This window comes from Conger conger, chromosome 12 (assembly GCF_963514075.1).
Source record: "Conger conger chromosome 12, fConCon1.1, whole genome shotgun sequence".
Taxonomy (NCBI): Eukaryota; Metazoa; Chordata; class Actinopteri; order Anguilliformes; family Congridae; genus Conger; species Conger conger.
Genome location: NC_083771.1, coordinates 10,154,434 through 10,168,782, shown reverse-complemented (window position 1 = coordinate 10,168,782; position 14,349 = coordinate 10,154,434). Strand labels below are relative to the sequence as shown.

Genomic DNA, 14,349 nt, shown 5'->3' with positions numbered 1-14,349 from the left:
GGCCATCCTAACCCTAACCCTAATCCTAACCCTAACCCAACCAACCTAGATACACTCGTGTAGCATAGCCATCCTAACCCTAACCCTAACCCAACCAACTTAGATACACCCCTGTAGCATAGCCATCCTAACCCTAACCCAACCAACCTAGATACACTCGTGTAGCATAGCCATCCTAACCCTAACCCAACCAACTTAGATACACCCCTGTAGCATAGCCATCCTAACCCTAACCCAACCAACTTAGATAGGCTGCTGCAGAATAGCCATCCTAACCCTAACCCAACCAACTTAGATACACCCCTGTAGCATAGCCATCCTAACCCTAACCCAACCAACTTAGATACACCCCTACAATAAATGAACAAAACCCAGAGAGTTATTTTGTGTTTAAACGATTCCAGCCCAACCAGAAAACTGCTAGTTTTCACCTGTCGTAGAACTGGCCCGTGATTGGTGGAAACCACTCCAGCGTGAGGGCGTCGTTCTCCTGCTCCACCACACGGGGCGCCAGAGGCACTGGTGGGGGCTTGCTGTCGGGCTGCCAGGACTGATAGATCAGGTCCAGGTAGCAGTGCATTCTGGACGCCTGGTTGAGCGTGAAGGAGTCGGTGCAGTCGTCGTCTTCACCGGGAAAGAAGAGCAGCACATGCAGGTTAGAGTGGCGAGAGGGAGACAAAGAAAGAGAGGAAAAACAGGCAGAGAGAAAAAGAGTGGCAAAGACAAAGGTAGAGGAATTCTCATATTCTCATATTATTCTCATTATATATGAGTGTGTGTACGTGTCTGAGAGTGTACATGTGTTTGTGTGTGTGTATGAGTGTGTGTGTGTGTGTGTGATGAGTGTGAGTGTGCGTGTGTGTGTGTGTGTGAGTGTGTGTGTGTGTGTGTGTGAGTGTGTGTGTGTGATGAGTGTGAGTGTGTGTGTGTGAGTATGAGTGTGAGTGTGTGTGTGAGTGTGAGTGTGTGTGTGAGTGTGAGTGTGAGTGTGTGTGTGTGAGTGCGAGTGCGTGTGCGCGTGCGAGTGTGAGTGTGTGTGTGTGCGCGTGAGTGTGAGTGTGAGTGTGAGTGTGAGTGTGTGTGTGTGTGTGTGTGTGTGTGTGTACCTGTGTAGCTCATGTAGTTGTTGTAGGGCATGTGTGAGAGTGTGTGTGTGTACCTGTGTAGCTCATGTAGTTGTTGTAGGGCGTGTGTGAGAGTGTGTGTGTGTACCTGTGTAGCTCATGTAGTTGTTGTAGGGCATGTGTGAGGGTGTGTGTGTGTGTACCTGTGTAGCTCATGTAGTTGTTGTAGGGCGTGTGTGTATGTGTACCTGTGTAGCTCATGTAGTTGTTGTAGGGCGTGTGTGAGGGTGTGTGTGTGAGTGCGAGTGCGTGTGCGCGTGCGAGTGTGAGTGTGTGTGTGTGCGCGTGAGTGTGAGTGTGAGTGTGAGTGTGAGTGTGTGTGTGTGTGTGTGTGTGTGTGTGTGTGTACCTGTGTAGCTCATGTAGTTGTTGTAGGGCATGTGTGAGAGTGTGTGTGTGTGTGTGTACCTGTGTAGCTCATGTAGTTGTTGTAGGGCGTGTGTGAGAGTGTGTGTGTGTACCTGTGTAGCTCATGTAGTTGTTGTAGGGCGTGTGTGAGGGTGTGTGTGTGTGTACCTGTGTAGCTCATGTAGTTGTTGTAGGGCGTGTGTGTGTGTGTACCTGTGTAGCTCATGTAGTTGTTGTAGGGCGTGTGTGAGAGTGTGTGTGTGTGTACCTGTGTAGCTCATGTAGTTGTTGTAGGGCGTGTGTGAGGGTGTGTGTGTGTGTACCTGTGTAGCTCATGTAGTTGTTGTAGGGCGGGTGTGAGGGTGTGTGTGTGTGTACCTGTGTAGCTCATGTAGTTGTTGCAGGGCGTGTGTGAGAGTGTGTGGTATGTACCTGTGGAGCTCATGTAGTTGTTGTAGGGCGTGTGTGAGGGTGTGTGTGTGTGTGTACCTGTGTAGCTCATGTAGTTGTTGTAGGGCGTGTGTGAGAGTGTGTGTGTACCTGTGTAGCTCATGTAGTTGTTGTAGGGCGTGTGTGAGAGTGTGTGTGTGTGTGTACCTGTGTAGCTCATGTAGTTGTTGTAGGGCGTGTGTGAGAGTGTGTGTGTGTGTACCTGTGTAGCTCATGTAGTTGTTGTAGGGCGTGTGTGAGGGTGTGTGTGTGTGTACCTGTGTAGCTCATGTAGTTGTTGTAGGGCGTGTGTGAGAAGGCACAGCGGCCGCAGGTGTCGTTGCCGGGCTCGGGGTCTCTGCAGTGCTTGTACTTGGGCGTGGGGTTGGTGTCGGCGCACAGGTCGCCCGTCTCCATGGAGGGCTCGGTCTCCAGGCAGGCGTCGTTGCAGGACTCGATCTCGGACACCCCGCGGAACACGTGGTACAGCCCCAGGCTGTGGCCCATCTCGTGGATCATGGTGTGCGTGTGACCGTACGTGCCGTAGAAGGAGGGGTTAAGCACAATCCCACCTACAAAGTCACAGACAGTGTTACACACACACGCACACACACAAACACACACACGCCCTACAACAACTACATGAGCTACACGGGTGTACACACACACGCACATGCACACGCACACGTACGTACATACACACACATACACAAACAAACACATGTACACCCACAGACAGACACACACGTACGTACGTACACAGACACACACACACACACACACACAGAAAAACGCACACACACACACATACATATGCACACATATGGATATACATATACACATGGACATACGCTGACACAAACATGCATACACATACACACAGATGCACGCACACACACACACACCCACACATACAACCAACCAAACCAATCGCAACCACAGAGACACATAAAAACATTCTGAAGAAAAAAACAATAATAAGCTCAACGTCCTCCACTAAAGCTTTCATAATTCTCTTTCCCAACTGAGCCACAATCAGCGCTCGACCCCCTACCAGGGCTCCACTCTGGTATTTCTGTTCCGTCTCTGTTTCTCAACTTTCTCTTTTCCCTTTTGGCGGTCTTATTTCTTCACCTAAGTGCGTGAGGGCCTCCTTGTCCCAGGGCCAGGTGGCCACCCCTGCCAGGTCTTCATCAGAGGAGTTGGCGAAGAAGACGTTGAGGTGCGTGGAGCCGTCCAGCTTCAAGATGTCTTTCAGCTCCTTCACGTCCAAATACGCTCTGAGGGGGAGAAATGACCCGTTTACCCCTTACAGCGCAGGTATCAGTGTTTTCCCTGCTAACCCTCCACCACTTCCACTTCCACCCTCACCCAGAGCCCCTGCTAATCCTCCTCCACCCCCACCCTCACCCAGAGCCCCTGCTAATCCTCCTCCACCCCCACCCTCACCCAGAGCCCCTGCTAATCCTCCTCCACCTCCACCCTCACCCCCACCCTCACCCCTCACCCCTGCTAATCCTCCTCCACCCCCACCCTCGCCCAGAGCCCCTGCTAATCCTCCTCCACCTCCACCCTCACCCACAGCCCCAGCTAACTCACTTCCACCTTCACCCTACACCGCCACCCTCACCCAGAGCTGCCGCTAAACCCTCCTCCACCCCCACCCTCACCCCCACCCTCACCCCCACCCTCACCCCCCAGAGCCCGCTCTCTCACCCCCCCACAGGCTCCAGGACATCATTTCATTAGGCCTCATGTTTACTGTACGTGGCCAACATCATATTAGGGAGAGACAGGGGGAATATTATATTATCAAATATTACATTAGCCGAGGTGGACCCCCCACACGGCGGTACGCCTCGTGCCAGCCTGCGCGTTTGTGAGGACACTTTATACTTCATAACAGAGGACGCCGGCGGTCTTGGCACCCCGGCCCGCACGCGAGGACGGCGGTAAGTCTCTGCTCTGCAGCGTAGCGTAGCGCTCCGAGCCTGCCATGCACACGCATCTGTCACTACGCGCGGCTCTGTGGCGGGTGTGCCTTACATCTCTTGTTTTATTTAGCATTGGCGTGGGTCAGAAGTTACATATTTCTAGAATTCTTGTCAGTGTTTTCTTAGCGTTATGGAGGAAGGGTAAATTGGATCTCGGAAAGGAATGTCTACTAGACATTTTTTGGATAATGTATAGGCATTCAGTGAAAATATGAAGCAGGCAGGATATTTAAATCTACTGAGAGTCTCTGTTAGCTGCCTACAAACATGGACGACTTGTCCGGATAAGATTTCTACCCGGGGGGTATTTCATGAAGCAGGATTGCCAAGTTAACTGTGCGGAGGAAAACCTGAAAGCTGTTTTTACTTCAGATTCGCAGATTTGGGAGGGTTCCGTGTTTTACTCAGTTAATCTATCAATCTAACTTGTAATCTAACAATCTAAGTAATCCTGCTTTTTGAAATACCCCCCGCTACAAAAATACCATCAAACCCAATTGATATACATTTCTTTGAACAAAATATGAAAAACCCTTTCATAATTTGGAGAAGAAAGGCCTGTTTGATAGAGAAATGAGGGCCATGGCATCAGCAGGAAGACTTGGCCTTGGCACCAACCAGGAGACATTCATCATGTGATGAAGGTGCAAACATTAGTCATGTGACCTGGGTGCAAGTTATCAACATCCTTACCAAACAGGTACATACAATAACCAAACCACCTCTCTCCTGCTTCTACAGTATGGGCCCAGTAATAGCACCACCCAGCTGGAAAACTGAGCTGGTCTGGTCTGGCTGAGTATGAGCTGGTCAACCGGCATGTCCAAGCTGGTCATAAGCTGGTCCAGCTGGGTATGAGCTGGTCAACCAGCATGGCCAAACTGGTCATAAAGCTGGTCTAGCTGGGTATGAGCTGGTCAACCAGCATGGCCAATCTGGTCATAAAGCTGGTCTAGCTGGGTATGAGCTGGTCAACCAGCATGGCCAATCTGGTCATAAAGCTGGTCTAGCTGGGTATGAACTGGTCAACCAGCATGGCCAATCTGGTCATAAAGCTGGTCTAGCTGGGTATGAGCTGGTCAACCAGCGAAACCATGTTGAGCTGGGAACTGATCTGAACTGGTTAACCAGTGGTTTCAAAACCTAGCTTGAGCTGTTTTTTTCAGCAGGGCCATGAAACTTCACTCTCAGAAAAAGTTATGAAAAAGTGCCTCAAAAGGTTCAAATAGTACCCCGAGCCAGTAATAGATGACTTATTTGTACCTTTTTTACTTGTAAACATTACGTATTAGTTCCCAAACATTACTGTACTTTCAGGGTACATTTGTAAAAATCAGCTTATTAAAGCGCAAAAACAGCGTTATCAATCGCAGACCCTGTCAGGAATACTGGACCTCAGGATGCCATTTTCCAACCGGCCCGATGCTCTTAATCATTCCTCTTTCCGATTACCGGGGATGGAATTTCATGACATCTCCGGAAAATATTCAACTGGACTATTCATCTGAGAGTGAGGGGGTCAGGTGGATTAAGCAAGCCAGGCAGCTGCAGCCAAAACAGCTCCGTGGCTTTGGACCGGCGCCACTGGATCCGAACCTCAGGTCAGACTGCTCCACAGGCTGGGGTTGCCAGATTTCTCGTTTATAAAAACCAGACAACACGCACAGCTGGAAGCGTAATCACACACGTGGTTGGGAATCACCCCCCTCGGGAAAACACCTCTCACCCTCCAGGTTGGACCGGGGGGTGGGGGTCACTCAGAGGGGCAGGGGGGGGACTGATCTGAACCGACGTCAGACCATCTGGCTGTTCTGTCGGACCGGGGAGTCATTGACACACTACTTCCATCGGTGACTCAAACCAGACATTACATTGTCCGGCCAGGGCCGTAAACAGACAGACTTCTGACAACCCTACCACCAGACCAAGAAAAAGACGGAAATGAGATCTCAACTGCAAAAAAGGGTGGGCTTACATGTGCACACAAACATGTCTATTACACACGAACATGTGTAGAAACATGTCTATTACACACACACACAAACATGTCTATTACACACGAACATGTGTAGAAACATGTCTATTACACACACACACACAAACATGTCTATTACACACGAACATGTGTGGAAACATGTCTATTACACACACACACAAACATGTGTATTACACACACACACAAACATGTCTATTACACGAGCACACAAACATGTCTATTACATGCACACTCACATCGGGTTGAGCAGAACCGGGTCACTGGTAGCGGGGTGTCACTGTTGCGCACCCCACAGCCCAGATCCCCTCAACCGCAACGTCACTGGCCGCCCTTTCACAGTGTGACACACTCACATTAGTGTACGCTGGCCACTGGAGCCACTGCGGTTAGCAGCCACACTGTGGGCATTAGGGATTCCTGTAGGCTGGCAGAGCTTCAAAAGGAGTCACTCAGGGGCGTGTTTATTGTCATAATCTCCTATCAGGAGGAGCCATTAAAGTCGCTGATTTTACAGGCCGAGGAGACAGATTTACACCCGTGATAGTATGAAAGTCCCCACTCAAATCTGTCTGAGACGCTGCCACGACTGGGGCAGGAGCCCGAGCGTCTCTCCTGAGAAATGCAGCTTTTAAACGGGACATGGGAGAGCGATGGAGAGACCGGGAACGCGCTTCATCTCAGTGGAAAGCAACGCGTGGATCCGACATGTCTGTAGCAGGTGCGGCGATAGGCTCATGCACGTCACGCAAAGGTCGCACCAAAAACAGAACATTCCAGAAGATCCAGCTCACCCATCACCGGCTCTCAGGGTCATTTCAGTTCTAAAATGGCCGCCAGACAAAGGTATAGGGTTAATTTAACTTTGGGTAAGACGCTGCAGAGCCACTTTCTCTCACATAGTCAAAAGCTAAGTCTCACCCCAGCTGAAAAAAACAGCTCTGGTTTTGAAACAGCTGGTAGCTGTTTGACCAGCTCCTAGCTCAACATGGTTTCGCTGGTTGACCAGCTCAAACCTAGCTAGACCAGCTTGATGACCAGCTTTTTGACCAACTTGGCCATGCTGGTTAACCAGCTCATACAGAGCTAGACCAGCTTTATGACAAGCTTGGCCATGCTGGTTGACCAGGGACAAGCACACTAGCTAGTCAAGGGATCAATTTCGGACAAACCTACTCTTATACCTCCAGTTGAGGGAAGACTCTCGAGATGCTCACACTAGCTTTGTCAGTCAGATATATCTCACTAGACTAAGGAGAGGAGAGTGATGTTTTAAAGGAGTAACATGGTGGTTGGTTATACTTTTTAGGTTTTTATATGCAATTTGCACAAGAGGACATTGAAGAAAGACGATGAAAGTGTTAAATATGTCTCTTCTTTAGTTTTGGAGAAGTAAGCGTTTGAAATGTATCGTCCTATTTTCAACCGGTTGAGAATATTCTCCTCGCAGTGCGTCACATGAGGACAACCACTCCCCTTATCCCTGCCCTATAACTCCTGACCCACAGTTTGCGAGATTTAGGCTTAGAAAAATAAATTTTAAAATACATTTAAACGACTGAATAATACCAAAATTGATGCACATTTATTTTATTGTTGCCTAAAGACAACTGGCAAGTGTCACACTCAACCACCATGTTACTCCTTTAGAACGGGATTACGACATACCGCGGACAGGTGTGTTGGAAAGTTGTGGGACGGGGTCTTGTTTGGTTCTCTTCCCGGGAATGACAATATTTCATTCGGGGAGTCTCAGGCAGCTGAGTCGGGCACGGGGGAATTTTCGGCGGATCTCCAGCAGTGGACTTGTCATCTTTCCATAAAATAACGAATGCTCTGTCAGACCCGGGCCCGCGTAAACACACGAGATACAGTGAGAGAGAACGGGACGGGCGGGGAACTACTTCCTCTTTTTCTACAAGGCTTTGGCAACACTGCATACCTGTTGTTGGATTGGGGGAGAGAGAGAGAGAAATAAAAAGAGAGCAATAGGGAGAAGAGAGTGAGAGAGAGTGAAAGAGAGAAAGAGAGAGAGAACAGAGTGGAAGGGAGAGAAAGCAAGAATGAGAGGGAGACAGAGAGGGACATGGACAGAGAGACAGACAGAAATAGAGAGAGACGAATACAGAGAGATAAAAACAGTATGGCAGGTGACAGTAGACCGCGAGCAGCGCTCAGGTCAGCTGTGGGAGCGCACAGCGCAGGCCGTCCCAGCGGGGCGAGCGCACAGGGGGGTCCCTCCAAGCCGCGGGCCCACCTGGGACCCCCCACCGGCCGAGGACCCCCGCCTGCCAGACCCTCCTCCCCCTTCTAAGTGGGAACAGGCTCCCGGGCCGGGGGAGTCTAAACCGCTGCTTCACCCCCCCCTCCAACACCCCCCATCACCCCCATGGCCCCCGTCCGCACAGAATTCCACAATCAGCCAGGAATGTAAAGTCATGTTCCTGATGCAGTGTGCATGGCAACCACTTCCAGACATTCCACAATCCCAATGAAAATAAGCAACCAGCTGGAAAGCTCAGCTTCCCTCTCTCCCATCTCTCTCCTCCTCCTCCTCCTCCTCCTCCTCAGTCTTTCTCTCCCTCTCTCTCTCTCTCTCTCTCTGTCCATATTTGTTTCTTTCTAGGAAAATTGTCTTTCGTTTCCAAGACCGGAGTTATGGGCACAAAGCCCTCCACAGGCCCAGTGTAGTTGTGTCTGACAGTGATCGATATTGGCGAATCGATGAAAATAGCCAAGGAGCCAGGAAAAGACACCAGATGATGAAAAGCTTGTATTAAGCCCTGTGATGCATGTACAGAGAAGGGTCCTGACATCTGATTAATTAACAAATACATTACTATTGTTATTGTTATCATTATTACGTGAGGGAAGAGGAATGGGGGTGGACCTGGAGATCCAGTTCGATGCCCAGGTGGGACACAGATATCCCACCCTTACACGTGATGCTTAAGCTGAACTGCTTCAGGATGAACCCAGCTGTCTGAGTGAACTGCGTGTAAGAAAACAGCAGTCTGTGTCGTGTGTAACCTGCAAGAGCCAATGTTAATGTACTGTAATAAACATACACTGAGAGAACTGGGTCAAACACCTGGGTCAAATATGTAATTGTTTAGGATCCAAGTAGTTTTCTGTGCCCGATTGATCTTGCCTGGTGCAACTGAGCCAACCAAGAGGACCAGAAGGCGGGTTTTGCACTTTTTGAGAGCGTTTCATAGGTTCCAGTACACCATACAAGATCAGTAAAGCATAGAAAAGTATTTGAATCCAAATCTGATAAGAGCAGGGCAGTGTAACAGTGTAAAATGCTTCTTTACTTCGAGGTACCCTGCATGAAGGTTTTTCACTCTGTTTGAGAACCACCCCTCATGCACTCTACACCTGCCTCGCCGGGAGGGACACGTGTCACAACCGCACCCGCAGTCATAAACCAATCACTGCATTCCACAGAAACGTACCTGTAGGGGAGGGGGAGGGGTGTGAGGGGAAGAGTTTTACCAGGGCGAGTGGCTAAATGTCAGACATGTCAGTCATCAACCCGCTGAATGAAAATGTACTCCTGAATAATAATCAACCACTCAATACAAAATCAGCCACTAAATAAAAATCAACCTCTCAATAACAATCAACCGCTCAATACAAAATCAACCCATTATTGAAAATCAAGTCCTCAATAACAGGGGCAGGAAAAGCATTTAGAGGTATGGCTGAACTGCTGCATACTAAACGTACTGTTTACGCGCCCACTACTGCATACTAAACGTACTCTTTACTTGCATACTACAGCACACTAAACATATTGTTCACGTGCATACTCCCGCATACTGAATGTACTCTTTACGTGCACACTACTGCATACTAAACGTACTGTTTACTTGCATACTACTGCACACTAAACATATTGTTCACTTGCATACTCCCACCCACTAAGCGCACTGAGGCAGCGAGAGACAGGTAGGGGGGCGGTCTGACCTGAGGGGGGAGGCGGGGTTGAAGCAGGTCTGCGTGACGTCGGTGACGTTGGGGTTGCAGCAGTCCCCCCCGTCGTAGTTGTGGCTGTCCCAGTTGCACTGCGGGTCGCAGGCCCCGTCGCCCGGCCTGCCCGGGGGGCAGTCGGCCTTGTGCTTGCGGCAGTAGCCGCCGTCGAAGCCCGTGAGCGTGTGGTTGCACTCGGGGTCGCACTCCTCGTCGCCCACCTTGCCCGCGTCGCAGTTGGCCAGGATGAGGCGGCGGCGCAGGGACGAGTTGTAGACGTCGCGCACGCTGAGCTCCCAGCTGATGTTGTAGGGGGCGAAGGCCTCGTTCAGGTGCCGGTGCTGCAGCTCGATCTGCTTGGCGGTGACCGTGGGCAGCCGGCCGCCGTGGCGGGAGGGGGCCTCCTCGTGGACGTTGACCACGCGGTAGCGCACCGTCTTGGGCTTGCGGAACTCCCAGAAGCGGTTGTAGCTGGCCGCCACCTCCACGTTGTCGCAGACCGTCTGTCCGCAGGCGGGGGGGTCCAGGGAGGTGTCCAGAGCCCCCCCGGGGACGCCGGCCACGGGTTTGGGGAACACCCCGTCCTTCATGGACAGCCACTTGCGGGAGGGGTGCTCGAAGGTCTCCAGGACGACCAGGCCGGCGGGGTCGCCGTGGCGACGGCGGGTGCGGGCGGCAGGGGCGATCTCCCGCTGCTCCCGGGCCCGCCCCCACAGGGCCACGCCCTCCACCGCGCCCCGGTAGTTGTTGCTAAGGCCGTTGCCGCCCACCATCAGCACCTTGCACTTCCGGGTCAGGGGGCTGAAGACCTCGCCCGACTGCTCGCGGCTCACCCCCACCTGGGCGCCGTTGACGAACAGCTTCATCTGCTGGCCCGTGTAGGTGGCCGCCAGGTGGGTCCACTGGCCCGGGACGTAGCGGGCGTTAGCGCTGACCAAGGTGGCCTTGTGGGCGCGGTCGGTCTTCAGGGAGAAGAAGAAGCGCGGGTCCCGGTTGCCCTGCTCGCCCGCGGCCCTGATGCCCAGCAGCCAGCCCCGGTCACTGGAGGCGTAGAAGCACTTATCGAACAGACCTGTCCCCGAGAGAGAGACCAGGACCCAGTCAGGAGCACAACAAGCACAAACCTGTCCTTCAGCTTCATCACACGCAAGACAACAGACATTAAAGTGACATTTATAAGACTAAATAAGATTCATTCACTAAGATTCATTGTTCTACTAGCCGAAGACAGAGGGCTTGATTGGACAAAGCTAGTTAAGCTGGTAGAGTAAGATAGTGGTCAACTGCTGGACTAGTGGACTAAACAGACTGGTCAGCTGATGAACATCTGGTCAATTTTCAGCAGGGTGAAGACAGAGGGCTTGATTTACAGGTAGTACGCAACATTGTATGTGCATACACTGCAGAAGGGGGTCATTTCACCGTCTTTGAGAATATTCTGGAAAAACTCTTAATTTTTAAATGCAGCCAGGAGAGAAAGGCATGACACTTTCCGCTAAATTACCCACTGAACACCCCCCCATTTCCTCTTCCAGCTCAAAGGTGTGCCTTGGACTGAGGAAACTGATTTGATTTTGCTACTAAAGAAGCATTTCTGAAAATTAAAATAAATAAAGTGTGTGTGTGTGTGTGTGTGTGGGTGGAAGGGAGAGAGAGAAACCAACTTGAAACTAAAGCAGTGTTTGTGTGTGTGTGCGTGCGTGTGTGCGTTCTCACATTCTCACTTCCCCCTCCGTGCCTCCTAAATATATTCCACCTCCGAAAATTTGACCCCCTGCTAGCCTGCGAGTGTCAATCCAAAGCCACGCGCAAAACACAGCACACCAATCCGCCAAGCCCTCTACCGTCTCCAGGACGCTAGCGTGCCGATCTTCTAAACATTCGTTGCACGGTGAATGTCCTCAGAGCGCAGCCGTGACACGCTCATCATTCAACTGGCAGACGCAGGACTTCGGAGCTTTTCCTTTTGTCAGAGTCACTTAAAGTAACGCCGTCCCACGAGCTCTCCAGCGTGTGGCTAGGCTACGGACATTACAGTACATCACATTCACTTAACGGACGCTATGATCCAGAGCAACTTACAAAAAGTAAACAGATGCGTGATAACAGTGGTAACCGCAGAATATTCAGAGACAGTAACAGACTGTCGCTTTAGCTCTATAAGACAGGTGGCAGATGGGGACTTGAAAATAAACAAAAACGTTTTCAAACGCTAAACATGAAGTTTTTCTACTTTCTGGTAGAAGGGCTCTTAGTTAGCTTTTTGTTAGCCCTCTCTCTGCTGGATGGTTATAGAGAAAGGTGGGGCAGAAGAACGCGCAGGTAGGTTGTTCTGTAAACACCTGTCATAGCTGTGCCCTGCTCAAGCAGTTTAACACATTAAGCTAAACAAAGGCTCTCCCTACCGAGCCTTTGTCCCAGCTTTACAAAGCAGTGTGTGCATAGAGAGAGCCAACAAAACGTACGTGCAAAAAGACAATAAGTCAACTTGAATTTTAGTTCAATTATATAATTACAGATTGTATGTATTCACACACACGTATGTGTGTGCTTGTTATGTGCATGTGTGCACTGCACATGTGTACATGTGTGACTGTGCGCATGTGCTGTGTGTGTACGTGTGCGTGCGTGTGTCTGCGTGCGTGCATGTATGTGTGTGTGTGAGTGCGTGCACGTGTGTGTATGTATGCATGTGTGTGCACGCGTGCTGTGTGTGTATGTATGCATGTGTGTGTGTGTGTGTGTGTATGTGTGTATGCGTGTGCGTGCACGCGCTGCTTGTGTGTATTTGTACAGACTCAGACAGGCTTTTCTGATGCTCCCTCTGACTGATCTCAGGACAGGTGTGAGAGGAGTTCACCTGCCCAGTAGTGATTTAATGCGGCTCTCGCTGTACTATCCCATCACATTCCTGCAGCCTGGAGTCCGTGCACAATGGGAACGACCTGTTAGACCTGGGTCAACATCGCAGCTGAACACGGCTTCAGAGTCAGGCTTGCGCAACAGCAATAAATAAAAAAAAACTAAAAAAAACATAAAAGTGCTTTGCTTTCAGAAAAATGTGCCTGTCGTTGCCAAGATGTGTTATCTAAAAGCGTTGTTATGGAAGAGAGACCCTTTCTCTCTTTCCCCATGCGGGACAGTCCTCCATAACCCGGCAAGTGTCATGGTAAATTACTCCGGAATTCTGATTGAAGGTGGACACACAGATTTAGAGAAGGAGGGGTGGGGGGGGGGGGGGGGGAAGGTTGTTTGGGCAGGATTGCGTGTCACGTAACTAATGGCAATGGTCACAGTGAAACAGAGTCCTCGATTCAACCTGACGGCAAATCCATTTGTCCTCAAACACTTCCCAAGCAGAATGGAAAAGTTTAAGTTTTGCATAATGTTACACAGATCCTCTCCGCCCCCACTGAGAATTGTAGCATCAGTCCTCAGTAACCAGCGCTCGAGTTCACACAAACCACTTTTATAGCGTGTACATGTAAAAAAAAAAAAAAAAAAAAAAAGCACATACAACTTGCATGACATCAAAAACACAAAGCTGAGGAGAGAGCGCTGTTGCGGGCGCTTTGAGCAGGAGCCGAAACGTCTCAACGAACAGCCGCCCCAGCCCCGTCACCCTGGCCTCTGAGGTGAGGCCCGCAGTAATTTACTCATGGTGACCGCGCCGGTGCCAGGCCCCACAGCGGAATTCCTGCTCCGGAGCGCTCGGAATTCCAGGCCTCTTCGCATTTGTTTTGGCCACGTCCAAATTCCAGATTTCCCCTAATGTGGACCATCTTTGAGACCTTTTTCCACTCAGCGCAGAAATGCAGGCACTGGCAAACCCCAGAACCAGATGCGGCAGGGGAGGCCGCAGCGCGAGAGACCAGGCTCTCTTTTTTTTCTAACGTGCTGCAGCTGTCGGGGTTACCGTGGGTTTCTGAGAGGCGCAGCTGCGCCGGCCTCGCTTTGAGCTCCGGACCGCATGCCGCCACACCGGGGCGCACGGTCCCCCGCCCCCGCCCAGCCCCCACCCGTCACCCCCAACCGCCCACGACGACACGAGCTCCTGACCTTTGCCCCCTTCCCTATCTTTATCCTGAACCTTAATCGTTTGCTCTTAATCGTCGACCGATGATGGCGCATTTTGACCTTGTGCACGACGTCTCCGCGATGTGTGCATATCGTCATATTTGCACGCACGGACACGTAAATTGCTTTGGATTAAAGGCATCTGCGAAGTGACTAAAACGTCGGCGGAAGGGGAAAGCCGCAGAGCCAGTACGCAGCCAATAGAGTGGACCAACACCACACATGTACTGTAAATATTGAAAACTAAAGAATAGAAAACCTCTGATCTCTCAAGGAGATGCTGTGGATTGGCCGGGCCAGGTCGGATCGGGTCAGACATCTCCCAACAGCAGGGTGGGGTCATCACACAGTTTCACAAAACCCTCACATTTCTCCTCACGGTCTGGATATAGACGGGCAAACCTGACCC

At 50.9% G+C, this 14,349-nt stretch overlaps 1 protein-coding gene across 1 annotated transcript in view; it reads right to left on the bottom strand.

Moving 5' to 3' along the window:
* Positions 1-14,349, bottom strand: part of pappaa (pregnancy-associated plasma protein A, pappalysin 1a) — a 90,366-nt gene that overhangs the window by 71,422 nt on the left and 4,595 nt on the right. The window contains exons 2-5 of the mRNA XM_061263518.1: positions 9,861-10,935; positions 3,036-3,181; positions 2,180-2,473; positions 432-624 (exon numbers count right to left, since the gene is read on the bottom strand). Coding sequence (XP_061119502.1) covers positions 432-624; positions 2,180-2,473; positions 3,036-3,181; positions 9,861-10,935 — 1,708 coding nt within the window. The remainder of the gene's footprint in view (positions 1-431; positions 625-2,179; positions 2,474-3,035; positions 3,182-9,860; positions 10,936-14,349) is intronic.